Genomic DNA, 18,757 nt, shown 5'->3' on the forward strand with positions numbered 1-18,757 from the left:
TCGTGGTCTCAGTAGATCATCCCCAGATCAGTGCGTCTCAAAGCCAATCCCCAACATTTCTTGAAGTTATTCCCACTTTTCCCTGTCGATCACCAGGTCATTCTGGTTCGCCCTGAGTAACCAGACTTGCGTTTCTTCTTCAGGTCTTCTCTGCATCTTCTTCCCCCTTCTCCGACTGGATCATCCAATGGAACCCACGATGAAGCCTTATCAGGAACGACAGAAATCCAGAAATTCAGAAATCGGCAACTCTTTTTTGCCGATTCCACCGATTGCTTGGACCTGACGACGACAGATGTTAGACAGCAGGCAGAAAACGGCTATAATATCCATCATGCCCCCCAGATCAACAGTTCATCTTTTTCTCACACCATTCATGCTCCATCATGATCGATGATAGTCAACAGAATATAGCCCTGGGCGTGATTGTCGCCTTTCCCATCCTGGGAGGCATTGCAGTTCTCCTTCGCCTCTGGAGTCGTTATTTGGCGCGCTCTGCTCTCACCAGTGGTAGGACTCATGAGATCAGAGGTTCTTCACAATGCTAATATTTCCAGATGACTATCTTGTTTCTGCTGGATATATCCTTGCAGTCATCCAGTCTCTCACTTCGTGGTATTGTAAGTTCTACAACCCCTTGTCTTATACAAAACATCTAATTTGCAGACGTCAAAACCAACTACACAGGAATTCACATCTGGGATGTTCCCAAAGATTTCAATCCTAAACAAGGACTCATCGTACGGTCCCTCTCCCCTATACCAAAGTCATACTGACTGCTTCAGTGGAACTTTGCCAACCAACTCCTCTACAACCCTGCCCTGACCCTAGTCAAAGTCTCTATCCTCATGTTTCTTCGTCGTCTCGAATCCAAATCTCGTCTTGTCAAATCTCTCATCTGGATCTCCCTCGCCGTGACTATCGGTCTCTGTATTTCCGTCCTCCTCGTCGACCTATTCCAGTGTAGTCCTGTCGCCTTTGTGTACGACAAGACCGTTCCTGGAGGGAAATGCATCCACCAAGGAGCATTCTATGTCTCCACTGCCGCCTTTAACCTCTTCACCGATCTGCTCGTCCTCTCCATTCCCATCATCATTACCTGGTCTCTCCACATGCCTACCCGCCGCAAGATCGCAGTCTGCATCATCCTCTGCATGGGTGTGGTCGCCACCGCAGTTGGAGTCTGGCGCATCGTCATGCTCGCAAATGCCTTTTTCCCTGGCACACCCAGCAAAGACCCAACTTACAATATCGGATTCTGCAGCTCTGCCGTCGAGGTCAATGTCGCTGTCATGACTGCTTGCGCTCCCTCCATGAAAGCCATCACCAGCAAATATCTTCCTCGACTATTGGGAACATCCCGAAACGGCAGCTCAGGCTATGGAGCCAATAACTCCTCTAGCCAGTACCGATCAGGGAAACCCCAGCTCTACTCAAACAACACCGATGACTATGAAATGGCGGATCCGTATCGAGCAGATGTGGATATCAAGGCTGCAGCAGATCGTGAAATGAAAAAGTACATACGGGGAGATAGTCATAGTTTGACTAGTGAAGAAGACGCTGAAGGGAGACTGGGAATCATCAAGACTACCGATGTATCGGTTCAATATGCAAATGAAGAGCGCCAGGGAAGTGGTTCAAGGAAATGGTTTAATAGGAGGGCTATCGTCGCTAGCATGGATAGTTTTATTTAGCTGCGTACTGTATATAAGACTGGTTATGAATTATGAATTGAAAGGATTGTCATCAGCTGTCAAGTAAATCGCAACGGCCGAGATTGCCAGTGCGGGGCTGGCAGATAAATGCCGAATACTTAAACTTCCCCTCCTTCCTTCTTCCATCATTCATTCATCAAACTTCTTCATTGTCAAATATCAGAAATAACTCATCCACCATCATGGCTAAGCAGTATCAGTTGCCTTTTGAGGTATGTTGTCATCCTAGCCATCGTCTGATCTGATGTCTTGGGTCTCAGCCCCGCTTCGGCGAGATGTCCGAGGTGGAGTGTATAGCTTCACTGGCCCCTGAGGCTAACAACATCACCAGCTGGACGACCCAGAACTCCTCCATTATGACTCCTTTGTCGGCAACAAATGGGTGCAAGCCAAAGCAGGCGAACGATTCGAAGTAGTCGGTACGACACTCATCCCCTCATTCCCACTAGATAGCTAACATATCAGACCCCGGCACCGACATCCCCTTCGCCAGCTGTCCCACCAACACCGCCCAGGACGTCGATTCCGCCGTGGAAAGCGCCCACGCCGCATTCGAACAATACAGAAAAATTACCCCGCGCCAACGCGCCCAATGGCTCCTAAAATGGGACTCGCTCATCCGCGCCGCCAAACCCGACATCGCCAAAATCCTCACCTACGAGACGGGCAAGCCCCTCGCCGAGGCGAACGGCGAGATCGACTACGCTACCAGCTTCACCTGGTGGTTCGCCGGTGAAGCGGAGCGGATTCATGGCGGGATTAGCACGGCTTCGGTGCCCAATCGTCGTATCTTCACTGTGAAGCAGCCGATCGGTGTCGCTGCGGCGTTGGTGCCGTGGAATTTCCCCATTGCCATGGTTCTGCGCAAGGCTGGCGCTGCGTTGGCGGCGGGGTGTACGATGATTGTGAAGCCCAGCCCCGAGACGCCCTTGTCGGTGTTGGCGTTGGCGCATCTGGCGCAGAAGGCCGGCTTCCCTGCTGGAGCGTTTAACGTCCTCACGACGGACTTGGAGAATACGCCTTCGTTGAGTGAAGCGCTCTGCAAGCACCCGTTGATCAAGAAGGTGACATTCACCGGGTCGACGAGAGTCGGGAAGCTAATTGCGAATCACTGCTCGCATGGGTTGAAAAAGGTCACGCTGGAACTAGGCGGGAACTGCCCATTCCTGGTATTCGACGACGCCAATCTCGACCAAGCCTTGGACCAGCTTATGCTTCTCAAGTGGCGCCATGCCGGTCAGGCGTGCATCACCGCGAACCGGGTATACGTGCAGGCAGGTGTCTACGATAAATTCGCACAGATGCTCAAAGAGCGCACGAACAAGTTGGTGATCGGACACGGGGCCGTCGAGGGAACCACGCTGGGCCCTCTCACCACGCCCCGCGGCATCGGCAAGGCAATCGAACAAGTGGAAGACGCGCGAGGAAAAGGCGCGGACGTCATCCTGGGCGGCGGCAAAGTAGCCGGCAAGAATGGATATTTCTTCCAGCCGACCATCCTGACAGGGATGACGGCGGAGATGCTCGTCTCGCGAGAAGAGTCTTTCGCCCCCATCGCGGCATTGTACAAGTTCACCACGGAAGAGGAAGCGGTGCAGCTCGCCAACGATACCAGTATGGGTCTGGCTAGTTACGCATTTACCAAGAATATCGACCGGATGTGGCGGATGTTGGAGAATCTGGAGGCCGGTATGATTGGCATGAATACAGGTAATCAATCCATCGTTTTACGAGATAAAGCCAGAAACTGATAAATGTAGGCAACTCGTCCGCCGCGGAATCGCCGTTCGGCGGAATTAAGGAATCAGGATACGGCAAGGAGAGTGGAATGGAGGTGGCTGTCAATGAATACCTGGTTACGAAGACTGGAACCCTTACCCTGGAGGGACACTACTAATCTTGTATTTTTATGTATCAGTGGATGGATGGATGGACTTGATCAACAGTCACCATTTATGAGTCAATCATAACAAATCGAATAATAGTCCAAAAATAACCATCCAAGTCATTGATAACATGGCATGTATCCCTACACTCTGGCATGTTGCCCTGAGTCATCTCAAGAATGTGGAATGTTTACCCCCCTGTTATTCCTTCACACGACAGCCAAACTTGACAGCGACAGTCATGCCAATTAAACAGGGCAAATAATTGACACAAGTCTAATCGCGTGGAATTGAAGACATCCGCCAATAGGAGCAATCATACATTTCCACTTACATACCTGGACTGACAGGCAGATATTCAGACAGCAACTGTCTGTCATTGTTTACATGTCACCCGTAGACAGGCGTAGCGTTTATATAGGGATGATAAACCTAATTCCTCCCCAAACTGTTGTCATTTCCGCTCGTGCGTTGGTGCTTTTTTTCCGGTAATTGAATCAATATGACATCCTGGCGGGCCCTCGCATTCGGGATTCTATCCTGTTCCCTTGTACAGACTGTTTTATCACAGAGGCCGCATCATATCAGCGCCCCTCGAACACCGGCGCCGCATCCGGGAAATGGGTGGTGGGGATACCCGTGGCCAGTAGAGTGTGGTGGTACGTTGATTTGATGGAACTATTGGAGTAAGCGGATTATTGACGTGGTAAACTACAGCTGGAGCACCGCCGGGGCAGGAAGAGTGTCCGTTGAAGCAATGTTGTTCGAAATGGGGGTATGTGCTTTGTTTGCTTTTTTTTATGCCGCATACGACATGATGGCCGATGAGCTAATGATGAGTGCAGCTTTTGCAGTATGGAGAGGGACCACTGTGGGGAGGGGTGCCAGAGTAATTGTCACAAGGTGGAACCGAAAATGTGAGTCTTCCTATCCTGGGCATCTAGACGATGGTGATGGCGGTTCTGACTATACAGTGTCTGCGAGCATAACTCGACCCGTTCGGTGGCGTACTATGAAAGCTGGGCGACAACACGAGCGTGCGACAAGTACCAGCCCGAGGACATTGACGTGAGCGAATGGACGCACATCAATTTCGCGTTCGCCATCATCGGCGATGATAGTAAGGTGGCCTTGTCTTCGCCAGATGATGTGGATCTGTACAAAAGGTTCGTGGGGTTGAAAGAGAACAACACCGAATTGGAAGTATGGCTCGCAGTTGGTGGATATGGAGTGGGCTCCAAACCGTTCTCCAAGATGTCCGACTCCAATGACACGAGGAAGGGCTTCATCGATTCTTGCCTAGACTATATGGACAAATATGGCTTTGATGGAATTGATGTTGATTGGGAGTATCCGGCCGCGTCCGAGATGGGGGGCACCGAGGCGGATACGAAGAACTTCGTCACGCTGGTCAAGGAGATGAAGGAAGCATTCAAAGAAAAGGGCAAGGGGTTGAGTATCACTATTCCCGGCGGTGCCTGTACGTGTTCTGTTCCCGTGTTATGAGATGATGAAGCTCACCGGTGCAGACTTCCTAAAAGGATTCGATTTGGAGAAGATGGAGCCTTATATCGACATGATCAATATCATGAGCTACGACTTGCATGGCCCTTGGGATCAACCCTTGAAGGCATTACCACACACCAACATCACGGGTGAGTCACCTTTTCTGTCCACGACGTATGGGGAAGACTTGCTGATCATCATAGAAATCAACACGTCGCTGCAGCTGCTGTGGAACGAGGGAATCCCAACCGAAAAGGTCAATCTGGGATTGGCATACTACGGCCACTCATTTACACTCAAGAGCAAGGACTGCGCGGAACCCGGCTGCGCTGCCACCGCAGGAGGCGAGGCCGGACCCTGCTCGGGAGCAAAGGGAGTCTTAAACAATGCCGAGATCGAGGATATCTTGCAAAAGAGGAATGTGACAGCCACACTAGATAAGGATGCGACGATCAAATACGCCTCTTGGGACGAGACCCAGTGGTACGTTTGTTTGTCCGAGGACCCTGCACAGACAATGAAACATGCTGACCGATTTAGGGTATCATACGATGACGACGAGACATTCAAGCTAAAGAGGGACTTTGCTAAGAGCAAGTGTCTCGGTGGCAGTTTTGTGTGGGCAGTGGATATGGAGCCCAAGAAGGATTCTAACAGCACGACAAAGCACTAAGCAAGGATAAAGAATGATAATACAGAATCGGAACCTGTCATTTAATAATAATAGTTAGTTATAATGTACCTTAAATCAACCTAATCGAAAGAAGAATAATGGGTATTGGGTTAAAAATACTACCGTAGTCCAACCGTGGTTGAGGTTCGAGCCCTGTGCTCTGAAACGCCCCGACAGAGGGAAAAGGAGCTCGTGGAAACTACCGCATTGCGTATGGTCGACGACGAGCAGTGGCGGACAGCGAACGAGAGTGCGAGAGGACGATGACCGAAAAAAAAGAATTTTCCATCGAAGGCGCAGAGCACGAACCATCTCCACCGGTGGCCACCCTGTGTCCTAACTCTCTCCGTATCGACAGCATGATGATTCTATGATCTCTATCTCTGGCAGGCCGTGGAGGACGCGTTCCGTGTTATTGGATCGGCAGGAGTCAGGGTACGAGGAAGGGATTGGAAAAAAAATGGCTGTGCTTCTAGGCCTGTCTCTACCTCATCCGTTGTCTTCCACGATCGTGGATCTGCCTGCATCTGCTTGATGATATTCATGTATCAGCTTCATTCTGTTCAGGTAATAATTTGCAATCTCCAGGATGAGAACTGACCTGTCGACTTGTCTGCTGTCGTCGAATCGAATCTTGACACAGCCTCCTCCTTCGACTGACCGAAAGAATCCATGCAAGCTCAATCCCTGATGGGCCAGTTATTCATCATCTCGCATCATCAGCATATTCGGAGTATCACAAGTAAAAAACAAAAAAAAGGAAGTTTTATTTTATTTTTATTTTATTTTTTGGAGTACCACCGCCAAAGGTAAACACCACGACAGAACAGAGTAAAGTAAACGGTCGCGGGGTTGCGCCGGTAGTAGTTATGATTCGGTCAGTCCCGCCAACAGCAGCACAGAACGTCGCAGTCCCGTCTTTCTTTTTTTTTTCGCTTTTCTTTTTCTTTTTTTTTAATCGTATTCCTTTTTTTTCGTCTCCGATCATTACTATTGCCTGCTAGTTAGTTCTTTTGCATGGAAATAACTGGGCTAAGCCAAACTTACCTGTCTGTTGGATACTCCTGAAAGGTGGTGGCATCAAAACTGCAAAGTCCTCGAGCTGCCCGTTTGGGTAAGCATCTCCTTTGGGGACTAGTCCTCTCTCTCTGTCTGTCTCTCGTCGTCTCGTTGCCTCTTATGGATCAACAGCTCGTCGCCATTCATAAAACATCTGCTTTCCCTCCCTTTCCTACTTTCTGTATCTCATTCTCTTCTTCTTGTTGATTTTATACGATATTATTTTTATATTCTTTTCTACGTATCCCTTCTTTCCTTATTTCTTAGTATAGTACAGCAATATACCCCTCCATCATGGCTACCCTCGATACCCTCAGACATCTTATTCAATCCCACCCCATCATCGATCACCACGCCCATAATATCCTCTCTCGCCAGTCTGCCCAAAACTATGCTACATACCCCTTCGAGCAAATCACCTCCGAAGCACAAGGCCCGGCCTTGTCGAGTGCACCCTCGACGTTGCCTCTGATCCGGGGAGCCAACCAACTCGCAGAGCTCTACGGTTGTGCACCGGAGTGGGAAGCTGTCAAGGTCGCTCGCGATCAATGGGTGGAGCGTGACTATGATGGCTTGGTCCGTCGTTGTTTGGAAGGGACCCATGCCTTGTTGCTCGACGATATGTTGACTGATGTTGACGTCGAGCCTTATGACTGGCATGATCGCTTCACCGTCTCCGAAACCAAACGTATTGTGCGAATCGAAGCCCTGGCCGCAAAGATTCTCTCCGCCATGCACGAGTCGTTAAGTACAGGTAGTGTGGACCAAGGCCATTTTGACCTGTTCCGCGAGAGCTTCAAGCAGATGGTGTCCTCAGCCATCTCCGACCCCGCCGTGGTGGGGTTCAAGTCGGCAATCTGCTATCGTACAGGCTTGAACATCCCGGTGAATGTCGAGCCCAGTGCTGTCCTTGAATCATTTGCCCGTACAGCTCAGCAGACTGGGGGTACTTACCGGGTGGAAGACAAGCCCTTCAATGACTGGTTGGTTCTGCAGACCCTGGACCTTCTGAAGGCTGCCCGAATTGAGACCGGTGTGATCGGGAAGCCATTGCAGCTTCACACCGGTCTGGGAGACGCTGATATTAGTCTCCTGTTGTCCAACCCTGCATACTTGCAGCCCGTCATTGCTGAGTACCCCGAGGTCGACTTTGTGTTGTTGCACTCTTCCTACCCATACACCCGCGAGGCTGGCTACCTGGCCTGTGTGTACCCCAATGCCTATCTGGATCTCGGAGAGGTCTTCCCCATGGTCAGCCGGGATGCTCAGGAGTCCATCGTCCGACAGAGTCTTGAAATTGTGCCGACCACCCGCCTGCTGTGGAGTACCGACGGCCATTTCTTCCCTGAGACCTTCTGGTTGGCCAACAAGCAATTCCGCCAGGCTCTCGAGAAGGTCCTCCTGAGCTATGTGAACAATGGCGACCACACCGTCTCTCAGGCAATGGAGGCAGCAGCAGACATTCTTTTCCACAACTCTAACAGATTGCACAACCTGAACCAGCAGCCCCGTTTTGAAACTTCTGCCCTTCCGGTGAGGTCTTTGGAATCCCTGTCGTCTACCTCCTCGATCGAAGCCTTCATGCGAAGCAACCCCGACGTGAAATACATCTGGATGCAATGGGTTGACTATACCGCGACCGTCCGTGTGCGCATGTTCCCCATCCTCGAGTTCGCAAAGATTGTCCGCAAGCAACGCCGAATCGGCATTAGTTTGGCAGTGTTCTGGATGCTGAACGATGACACCGTGCTTCCCGAAGGATCCACCACTGGCCAGTTCTACATGGAGCCCGACCTTACCAGTCTCTACCGAAACGTGGGAGTCGACTCGAAGAGCGCCAAGGTCATGACATACTGGCGTTCGGAGGAGGGTACTGAGCTGGAGGGATGCCCACGGACAACCTTGCAGAACCAGGTCAACAGACTCAAGGCCGAGTATGGAATCGACGCTACCTGCGGGTTCGAGGTCGAAGTTGTGTTCCTAAAGCCCATTATCAACGACAAGGGCGAGCAGGAGTACGAGCCGGCAGTTAAGAACCACTCGTGGTCTCAAATGACTTCTGACACCCGACGCATGGTCCCAGTGCTGGAGGAAGTCGCCGATGCACTCGCATCGATTGGAATTAACCTGGAGCAATTCCACTCGGAATCCGCTCCTGGCCAATTCGAATTCATCCTCCCTCCCGGCTCCCCGGTCGCCGCCGTCGATACCCTCATCACCGCCCGACAGGTGGTTACCAACATCCTCGAACAGCACGGCCTTCGCGCCACCCTTCACCCACGCCCATATGCCAAGGCTGCCGGCACGGCCTCGCATGCCCATATTTCCATCTCCCCTGCTACTCACGAGGATGCCTTCCTTGCCGGTGTTATGGAGCACTACCGATCCATGGCTGCCTTCACACTGGCACAAGACACCAGTTACGAGCGCGTCAAGGCTGGCATCTGGGCCGGAAGCGAATGGGTTACCTGGGGTACACAGAACCGTGAAACTCCCATCCGAAAGATCTCCCCGGGACACTGGGAGATCAAGTCCCTCGATGGCTTGGCCAACATGTACCTGGCCATGGCTGCCTTCCTGGCATCTGGATACTTGGGTCTGAAGGAGAAGAAGGAATTGACCCAAAAGGACTGCCTATGTAAGTGCACCTTTCTTATCACAGGTGTGTTGAAGATACTAACAAACCAACTAGTCGACGCCGCAACCCTCAGCGATGCCCAGCGAGCCGACCTCGGAATCACCACCCAACTTCCCAAGTCCATCGAAGAGAGTCTCAGCGCCCTGGAAGCTAACCCGGCCCTTCAGGAACTCATGGGCCCGGACTTCGTGAAGAACTACGCTATCACCAAGCGTGCGGAAAGCAAGCGCCTAAGCGGAATGGAGCCAGAAGCACGCCGCAAGTGGCTCGTGGAGCGATACTAAGCTTGGCATTTCTATCTTTTTCATCTTACATATTTTTTCTGGGATATTACATAGTACATAGACTAGCATTGCGCGTATTCTGCATATGGACCTTTAATGATACCTGATACCTATCTGTTGCGTGACAGGCTGTGATAATCATAAAACATCCAAAACCAAGTCGTAATTCGTGTACCTTCGTTCTTCCTATTCTTGCACTATTTTTTTTAATATTTAGATAAATCAAAATAACAACCATGGTATCTCATAATGCATATACCCAGACACCAAACAAACCAGCCCAATAAAAAAACATTGCCATCATGCATGCAGAGAAAGGGGGGAAAGTATAGTATAGGAAAATTCAAATCAATCACAAGCGGAAGAAGACCGCTTCAGGCCCTTCCCCTCCCACTCATCAAGTAGCCTCGAAACCTCCTTGAAGGAAACAGGCTTGGTAAGGAACAAATCCACACCCGAGGCTAGGGCGTCGGTTTCATCGCGCGGGCTGCTCAGTCCCGTCAAGGCGATGATAGTGGCGGGACCACAGCCGTCGCGTTCTTTTTCCAGAGCGCGGATGGCGCGCGTTGCTTCGAATCCATTCATAACGGGCATTGACATGTCTATTTATTCTTCATTAGCATGATACAAAGTATGATTTCTGTGTAAGGGGGACATACCCATGAAGATAATGTCATAGCCCTGCTGCATTTGCTCTACAGCTTCAACGGCCAACTTTCCATTGGCTGCTGACTCCAAGGCAAACAGTTTCCGTTTCTTCATGAAGGTTAACATGAGGTTAAGGTTGATCGAATTATCATCCACAACTAGAACACGCGCATTTCGGTCTTGGGAAAGGGTGGGTTTGATCTCTTGGGGCAGCGACGGTGGGGGTGAAGACATAATAAGTTCAGCTTTATCTGATGTTACTCCAGAGGATTTGGTAGACAGACCATCGCCGGAGCTCACCGTTGACTGAGGGGTGAGCTCCGAGGTGGTGTCTTCGACGAGATCGGAGGCGTGTTGTGAAGACGAAGAAGATGTTCGCGTCTCGACTGTTGATGAAACAAACAAGGGCCCGGGACCAGGACGAAGGGGGAGCTCAATGGTGTTACTTTGTATGGTACCCACTTTGTTATTATCGAGACATTTGCGCATACTCCGGGCAAGTTTATGTGGTCCACAGGGTCGGCGGATAATCTCGATGAAGCTAGCAAGGGGCGACCACTCAGATCGGGCAGTGTTGTAATCCGCCGACTTGTTGCAGAGGATGAGGAGAGAAGGAATTGTAGTGGTAAATAGTGATTGGTCCTTCTTCGATTCGATGGCCATGACCTGCTCGTCCGCTAGAAGAATGTCGATATGGTCTGCCGACGGCCAAGAAACCAGCTCCAAACCATACCACTCGGTTAAATACCGTGTTATATTGCTCCAAATGTGATGATTAGCTGCCTTGGCTGGGTCGATGCCCAGAATAGCGGCACGCTTGCCCGAGTGCGAATCTCGAAGTAATCGAGTTGGACTGAAATTGTCTCTTTCAATCGTTTGAGATGACAGTTGCAGCGGTGGTGGAGAGGTTTCTGTCACTTCATTCTTCGACGGACGCATCAGAGGCAGTGATACTTTGACAATGGTCCCCTCGCCCGGGCGACTGTGGATATTGATATTTCCATTCAATGCCTTCACCAGACTCCGAACAATCGATAAGCCCAACCCGGTGCCTACTGCCAGTGTATCTTCTTGGGCAAAAGGGGTGTACAGGCGTCCACGAAGGAACTCCTCTGAAATACCTTTTCCTGTATCCGACACAGTCAGAGTGATTAATTCCTCAGGCACATATCGTCGTGACCGGGGCTCGGATGATTCAGTCACTTCTAGTCGGACGGAGACACGGCCCACTTCGGTGTACTTCATTGCATTCCCAAAGAGATTCATAATGATTCGACGTAGAGCTCCAGGCTGTGTCTCATAGACCCAATCGTTTTGGGCAATATCCATAGACACCTCAACTTCGGGTCGGGGACTCGTCTCCTCGTGCGAGTCGGGGTGCACACGGGATGCCAATACCGGTTGATCGACCATGGAAGTGGCCTTTTGTCCGTAAGCATGGCCCAGACATACGCCCTCAACGACCTCCTCGGCCAGTATGGCGAGATTAGTCGCGACAAAGGTATCGAGATGCGAAGAATTGACCGATTCCATGCCCTTGAGCTCCATAGAGGATCCTTTGTTTCGTTTAAAATGGCGCCACGTTCTCTCCAACGAGACAATCTTGCTGAAGTCCAAGACCTGGTTCATTGTGTCTAACAATGTACGGCCACAGGCGTTGATGGTTTCGAGTAAAGAAGTCTGAAATTCATTAAGATCGCTGCCATTCAGGAACTCCGCAGCTGCCAAAATTCCATGAAGTGGGCTTCGCAGTTCGTGTCTAAACTTGTTAGGATTCTCATTCACAAGCCCAAATCCAGAATACTTACGAAATACTTCCAATAAAATCTCCTTTTTGTCGATCGGAAATAAGCGACTCCACCCGACTGCACTCGGCCATGATAGAACTTCCAAAGCCCAAAAGCGAGCTCAACTCTACCGACGGACTGAACACATGCGTTTCGATCGTGTTCCAGCAGAAGCACCCAGCATACCACTGCGAGCTGGCGGGGTTCCACAAAGGCACAAAGAGAACTTGGCTGGCGTTGGGGAAATATAAATTCAACATGGAATTTTCGTTATCTTTCCGCTTCTTGCTGCCTCTGGGCATTTCCATCGGCTTGTTGTTAGGTAATCTATTCCGGGAAGGCTGGCGCTCGTCTTCCGAGCTTGACAGCATCCCATCGCGATGAAACGACCAGAGCTTGCCCTTGCTATATCGACGTATCAATTTTCGCAGGAATGTGCGATCGAGATTGACGGCAGGGTAAAGAACTCTCGATCCGGGTCCGGGAGCAAAGGGTTCGTCGTTAGTGGAAATCGCCAACACGGAGGCTGGATTACCACCATCCGCGGAGCAGTCACTGCCCGAGTCGACATCTGAGACAGGGCCATTGCCAGCCTCGAGGAAGACGACACCACCATCGCCTCCTAATTCGAGACTTTCGCGGATGAGGTTTGCTGCTCGCCTAAAGGCCCAAGAGTTGCCATGTGTCTCCTCCAGGGATAGTCCTTTTCGCCTACTTCCAGACCACCAGTCAGGAAGAGGCGTCTCAGGGCCTGAAGAAATCCCTTGCTGGTCAACTTTATATTCGGATGCAGAGCTGAAGGAGCGGGTATCAGTGCTGTGGGATCGACGCGAGGGTGCATCAAGACCACTGTTACATGAGCCAATGGACAGATTGGGTCTGAGGTGAGTGGACAACGACGGGCTGCTAGTACTGGCTGAATAGACAGAAGGATGACCACTATCCACGAAGCTAGAGCTTCCCTCGACAAAGCAGCTGAGACCGCGAGACAAACGAGCGGCACGACGACCTTCGGATGCCTGTCGACTGACCTTGAAATAGTCCATAATGAGCATGCCCAAGGAGCCCATCATTTCTTTGTCTTGGTCGGTCAGACCGTTCCGGGGGCGGTTATCAAGCACAAAGAAACAACCAATATTGATGTTAGTTTCGGTAGTCAAAGGAGTCCCGGCGTAGAAACGGAAATGTGGATCTCCTTGAACAATGGGGAGATGCTTGTAGCGGTCATTTTTGCTGAGATCGTTGACGATTAGGAAACGGTAATCCCCCGATGACCTAGCCGATGGGGGAAGAGCGACAGTTTCCTGGACTTATTAGCAGAGATAACCCAAGGGAAGAAGAAATGCGCACTCTACACATGCTCAACGTATTCTCAATGGTCGAACAACCAGCCCAAACTCCATCTCCAGCATTTGCATGTTCGGTGTGGTTATTGACATTTAACGACTGAGTCGCTTCCGCTAGAATAAACTGTGAGTCGCGATCCGAAACACTACACCGATCAGCATACAGACAAACAGGAAGATGGAGGAATGGGAGCCATCTACCTGATCAATACACGCTGCACATTCAAACGCAACGCAGCCAGCTGCGCAAACGAGTTCAGCGTCGCATTCGGACTCCCCAACGTTAAGCCATCAGAAACCAGCACGTTAGGAGTCGCAAGAGAAGGAGGGACAGGGGGATCGAGAACTGGAGGAGTACCAGCAAAGGACGTTGGAGGGACCCCCTCCTCTAGGGATGACGATGAGGAAGCAAGATTGTGGTCTCGAGGGAGAAACGGAGACGGTTCGGGGCGGAAATAGCGATAGAGCTCACGGACTCTGCGACCAGCATTATGGTCATTGTCGCGAAGGGCTTTTGCGTCCATGATTTTTGAGGAGAATAATCGAATAAACCCAAAGGACGATAGGCCCTAATCCATCTTAGAAGTAAGTCGTAGTAGATTTTGACGGTCGAACGACGGGTGGAAAAGAAAAGAAGACGGGACGAAGGAGGCAACCGCCCCATGGAACAGAAGACGGAATCCGACCCTTGAAACAAGAGGAAAAGACAGGATGAGGCTGTGAAACGCAATGGGGAGAGAAAACGGCGAGTTTATCTCTTGTCAAGCGGCAGTGGAGCAGGGCAGCGATGCCAACCACGGAAAACAGGAAATGGAAGGGGAGGACAGCCAATCAGAGCAGGGGCAGCAGAATGAATGTGTCCCCTTCATTGATTCACATAAGGTGGTGGGATTATTATCAGCACTGCGATGCTTGCTGTTATTATATCTGGCTTAGCCAGATAGAGCATCTCAGAATTGATATCATCCTGAGCTGTGAATACCTTATTTCAGCTCCAAGCGAATGATCTCATGCTGTTGTTCCTCTGCCATTCGCCTTTTCCATCGAATAATCCGGTTTCGCCTCCTGCAGAAGACTCTTCCTAATTAGGCATGGCGCCCACCAATGTGACTCCTTTGGCAGCCCCTGATTGGCGGTATCCCGTCCCGGGAGATGCAGGCCACCAATCAGGATTGTCACGGTCCGACATGGATGCATTTGATCAAACCATCTTGTTTGCTTGTGATGGTTAGTCTAAGTGAATGTGTCTGTCTGCCAGATCTGATTGATTGAACAGATTCCGATGAACTGCCCATCAAGAAAAGTCATCAACTAGCATGAACATCTCCAGTTTTCTATCATTCGAGGGCTGTCTTTCCGTAAGGCTGACGCAGATTCTAGACCAAAACATGGACCTGTGGCGAGTGCTCACGTGGCTGACGCGGCTTCATGGTACACTTGATGCATTCGTACTAAGGAGTTTCATGGCCTCATTATTCTAATTCACAAAATCATTAAATCAAAACTTCTCCATCAGTCGCTTTCGAACAGTCCACATGCGTGCTCGTTTCCCATAGATATACATCGGAATCGTAAAAAGCAGACATGCCAGCTGGATCCCTCCAAGTGCCAGATACACCGTCCGAGATCCATCCGAGTCCAACCAGTCCACGATAAACAGTGAAAACACCAGTCCGTGGAAAATATCTAATCGATTAGCATCCTTCAATTCAGAATCCAGGAAATAGAAGAAACTCACTCTTGCTAAAATTCAACGTCACCAACGCCTCGCCCGCATACTGTCGGTAGCTGTCCACACAAAACGTAATGGCCGTCGTACTGCCCAGACAGCATCCAAACGACACCATTCCGAAGAAAACCGTGGGCACAATCCATGCATCTCGCTCCTGTGAACTCCATCCAAACGCCATCAACCCCACGGTAGTTGACAGCGCGATGGGGATCGCCATCACTAGTCGAAACTCTGGCTCATACACGCCCCCGTTTCGTCGAGTCATGAACCGCACGATAATGTCAGACACCTTGCCTGCCACCGCCGTACCCAGCAGTCCCCCGATGAATGGCGAGAGATAAATTAACCCCGTCTGCAGGGCCGTGAAGTTGTAGCGTGAGTGTGACTCAAAGATATATGCCACCGACTCCGAGAGCACAATCAGCCAACCAACCGATAGTGCGTACACCGTCGCAGACCAAAGCACCGCCGGGTAGGCAAACAGAATAAACGGCCGGATTGCCACGCGCAGCCAGCTGTCGTGTGCAATCCGTCCATTCCAAGGAGTTAGATATTGCATAAATGAAATAGGACCCCGCTCCCGCAGTCGGTTCGTGTATTGCATTGATCCAGGCACCGGCACCGATGGATCTACTGATTCACTGCGGGCCGGAGACCGTGTCCCCTGTCGGCCAGCTTCGAGATCAGTCGGGGTATCATGGCCTGCAGGCTGGTGTGTAGCAGCCGGAGCAGGCACTTGAAGGAATGTGTCTGATTTCTCCAGATCCGGCGTCGGAAATTCCATCTCAACATGGTTTCTTGGAGCTGAGCTCGGCAATGGTGCAACCTCATCTTCGCCTTCTCTCTTTTCGTCACTGTTCTCGTGGTCATTGTCGTCCTGGCCATCAACAAACCCTACATGGGTGTTTTTGTTCCTCTTGGACACAGCATTATCAGACTCCTCTATATCCGGGATTTGTTGCTTGTCGTCATTTTCGTCCTTGTCATCCCGATGCTGGACGTAAGGGTGACGACCTCGGAACCCGTGAGAAACCATGTCCGACACACTCCGATACAGATTCGTCGGGCGCTTATGCGAGTGTTGGCGGGGGCGAGGGGTACGATCCCAGAATGTTTCGGGGACAAAGAAAAAGAGCAAACCCAGGCAGCCCCCCACAATAATGGCAACTACCCAGAAGACCCAGCGCCATCCCTTGGCCCCAATGATGGCGGCACTCACCAACGGGATGAGATTCTTGCCTCCCAACAAAAGGAGAGTGTAAATGCCGACTCGATACGCTCGTTCGTGCAGGAAATAGATTTCTGCGATGGTGGCAGAAGGAAGGCATTCAACCGGACTGACTGCGATACCTTGGAAAACACGGGCCACCACCAAACTCGGGTAGTTTGGAGAAGCAGCACACCAAACCGCAGAGATAATAAACAGTACCGCCCCCAAAAGATATACCGGTCGTTTGCCGAACAAGATAGCAGTGGGGGACATGATCACAGAGCCAACACCTAGGCCCATCATGTACAACCCAGTGGTAAAAGCGACCTTCTGGGTCGTCACCTCATAAGTTGCGGCAACCTGATTAAAACCCGCAGCTAGAATTGTAGTCATTCCACCTCCCATCAGACAATAGAAGCCCAAGGAGATCAAGGCTGCATCTCGGCGCCAGACCGGCCAGTTTAGGGGGTCATTGATGGAATCATCGGGCTGAGGGTCAAGCACGATTTGACCGTCGGCAGTTCGTTTCTTCGATGGAACTGGAGTACGAGAAGAAGAGCGAGAAGGAGGATATGATGTTGGTAGTGATGAAGCAGACACTCTTGGTGGCTGGTGTCTCATTCCCAGCGGCTCATTGCGATCCGATGCGAGTAGAAGTACCGTTCCTTATGAACTATCAGTGAACCTAGTCTCAGCTCGGGACTCATCTATACATACCAGGCACTTCATCTGTATGTTTATCACTCAAAATGCCCAAAGTTCTCTTTGAGCGATAGCCTGGATTTTCATCAGATGAACCAGAGCCCTCTGATACCCCGAAAAACTGCTTCCACCGGGACATGGCTGGCTGTTGCTGTTGGACATTATTTTCCGACTCCCCATTCACGGCGGCAGAAGTCATGATGTTTGTCAAACTAGTTTCTCAGCCTTTATAAGATCCAGCATCAGTATTTTTTTTGTCAAAAACTTGGGTTGACGGTAACCCTGGCGGCATACCTCTATAGTCAGCATGTCACACCGCCTGAAAATGCAGCTAACAGTCTAGAACAGCGTCTATGACTGGATGTCACAGCAGATGAGCAGGGGATAAAAAAATAAGAACAAGAATAAATCGACGATCTAGATGGATTGTAAATCCGATTGCTCAAGACGTGACGGTAACCCTAGAAACCCGGGACCGTAATCACGACGCAGCGCACACAAGCAGCAAGAGAGCAAGGCTGCCAGGGGGAGGCATGACTGGAAGAAATAGGGAAATTAGGAGGCAAGGAGAGAAGCAGATAAGCAGAAGATAATAAAAGGTCGGTGAACGCCAACACCGTCACGCGGGTCCGAAGGAGGAGAGGATTGGAGGAATTCGAGTCATCAGCATCAACTCATCCAGAAAGAAACGGTTTTTTGCCCAGACCCCGTGCCGGGCGGTGGGGAAGTCTGGGTACTTGAGGGGTACCTGCGGGTCCACGCAGTTTAGGCGGGTGCAGAGGTACTTAGGCGGTACCTACGGGCAAAGAGATAAGCAGCGATCGATGCTGGAAATACTGGATGCCGTTAGACTTGATGTTCTTGATCTTCATCTTTTATCTTTGTCTTGTTTTCGAAATTTGCTGAGAGTTTCAGTCTCTCCACTTGGGTGCAACCAAAAACCAGTCCATCACCTCGTGTCGGGCGCATGACAGCCTCCATGATCGCATGCAGTCGCCAAGGAATGTCTCTGATGCAAATATGCTAATCAAGAAACACTCTGACATGATGGCTTTGAATTCCAGTTTTGATTCTCTGTTTGTTTGTGCCATGCCAATATCCATCACGAAGCTTTACGAGCTGGGGTGTATCAGCGGGGCTCAATTGCGTCGATGTCAAGCCTGTGGAGGCGGGCTGCAGCGATCGGCATCCCCAAACACCAACGATATGCAAGCCGTCGAGCTGTACGTCGAATCGGGGCCATATGGCGAAAAGCACGTCTTGCACGAGTCCTATCATCTGATCCGCTTGCCGTCATCGTACAGACGGGCGATTGATAGGTATATTGACGGTGTAAGGTCCTCTAGTGCGGGTGTTGAGCACATGGCCAGTCCTGGAACGGATGATCTGGAGGATTCGCTGGCTGGCTGAGCTCAGGTTGAGGGTTTGAGCGTCGTGGATGATCAACTGTCGTCATCGTAGAGGAATTGAAGTCGATGAGCAGGTGGAATCGTACCCCCTATTGGATAATTCGTCTGTAAAGGCAATAAATTAGGTATCTGTCCAAAGCCCGTGCCATGCGCAGCACG

At 50.7% G+C, this 18,757-nt stretch overlaps 6 protein-coding genes across 6 annotated transcripts; 4 read left to right on the forward strand and 2 right to left on the reverse strand.

The window, feature by feature from the left end:
- Positions 1-386: 386 nt before the first annotated feature.
- ASPWEDRAFT_173550 (uncharacterized protein) lies at positions 387-1,697 on the forward strand (the record flags this gene model as incomplete). The annotated part of the gene is made up of 4 exons (XM_040831095.1): positions 387-510; positions 558-620; positions 667-740; positions 786-1,697. 4 exons carry the CDS (start codon positions 387-389, stop codon positions 1,695-1,697), a joined length of 1,173 nt encoding a protein of 390 aa, XP_040687799.1.
- A 203-nt stretch (positions 1,698-1,900) lies between these two features.
- Positions 1,901-3,615, forward strand: ASPWEDRAFT_173551 (NAD-dependent succinate-semialdehyde dehydrogenase; the record flags this gene model as incomplete). The annotated part of the gene is made up of 4 exons (XM_040831096.1): positions 1,901-1,930; positions 2,050-2,137; positions 2,184-3,428; positions 3,479-3,615. 4 exons carry the CDS (start codon positions 1,901-1,903, stop codon positions 3,613-3,615), a joined length of 1,500 nt encoding a protein of 499 aa, XP_040687800.1.
- Positions 3,616-4,217: 602 nt separating this feature from the next.
- On the forward strand, positions 4,218-6,027 carry ASPWEDRAFT_42041 (uncharacterized protein). The gene is made up of 6 exons (XM_040835700.1): positions 4,218-4,263; positions 4,322-4,379; positions 4,450-4,521; positions 4,579-5,084; positions 5,134-5,259; positions 5,314-6,027. Exons 3-6 carry the CDS (start codon positions 4,460-4,462, stop codon positions 5,781-5,783), a joined length of 1,164 nt encoding a protein of 387 aa, XP_040687801.1. The 5' UTR covers positions 4,218-4,263; positions 4,322-4,379; positions 4,450-4,459; the 3' UTR covers positions 5,784-6,027.
- Positions 6,028-6,723: 696 nt separating this feature from the next.
- On the forward strand, positions 6,724-10,215 carry fluG (extracellular developmental signal biosynthesis protein FluG). Its single transcript, XM_040838528.1, has 2 exons — positions 6,724-9,480; positions 9,535-10,215. The coding sequence occupies exons 1-2, from the start codon at positions 7,137-7,139 to the stop codon at positions 9,762-9,764; spliced, it is 2,574 nt and encodes an 857-aa protein (XP_040687802.1). The 5' UTR covers positions 6,724-7,136; the 3' UTR covers positions 9,765-10,215.
- Positions 10,113-14,069, reverse strand: ASPWEDRAFT_173554 (putative sensor histidine kinase/response regulator; the record flags this gene model as incomplete). The annotated part of the gene is made up of 5 exons (XM_040831097.1): positions 10,113-10,366; positions 10,424-12,171; positions 12,221-13,503; positions 13,550-13,691; positions 13,747-14,069. The coding sequence occupies 5 exons, from the start codon at positions 14,067-14,069 to the stop codon at positions 10,113-10,115; spliced, it is 3,750 nt and encodes a 1,249-aa protein (XP_040687803.1).
- Positions 14,070-15,043: 974 nt separating this feature from the next.
- Positions 15,044-17,328, reverse strand: ASPWEDRAFT_114166 (putative MFS transporter; the record flags this gene model as incomplete). Its single annotated transcript, XM_040828469.1, has 3 exons — positions 15,044-15,231; positions 15,284-17,152; positions 17,205-17,328. The coding sequence occupies 3 exons, from the start codon at positions 17,326-17,328 to the stop codon at positions 15,044-15,046; spliced, it is 2,181 nt and encodes a 726-aa protein (XP_040687804.1).
- Positions 17,329-18,757: the final 1,429 nt, after the last annotated feature.

Source organism: Aspergillus wentii (genome assembly GCF_001890725.1).
Source record: "Aspergillus wentii DTO 134E9 unplaced genomic scaffold ASPWEscaffold_5, whole genome shotgun sequence".
In the NCBI taxonomy this organism is placed as follows: domain Eukaryota; kingdom Fungi; phylum Ascomycota; class Eurotiomycetes; order Eurotiales; family Aspergillaceae; genus Aspergillus; species Aspergillus wentii.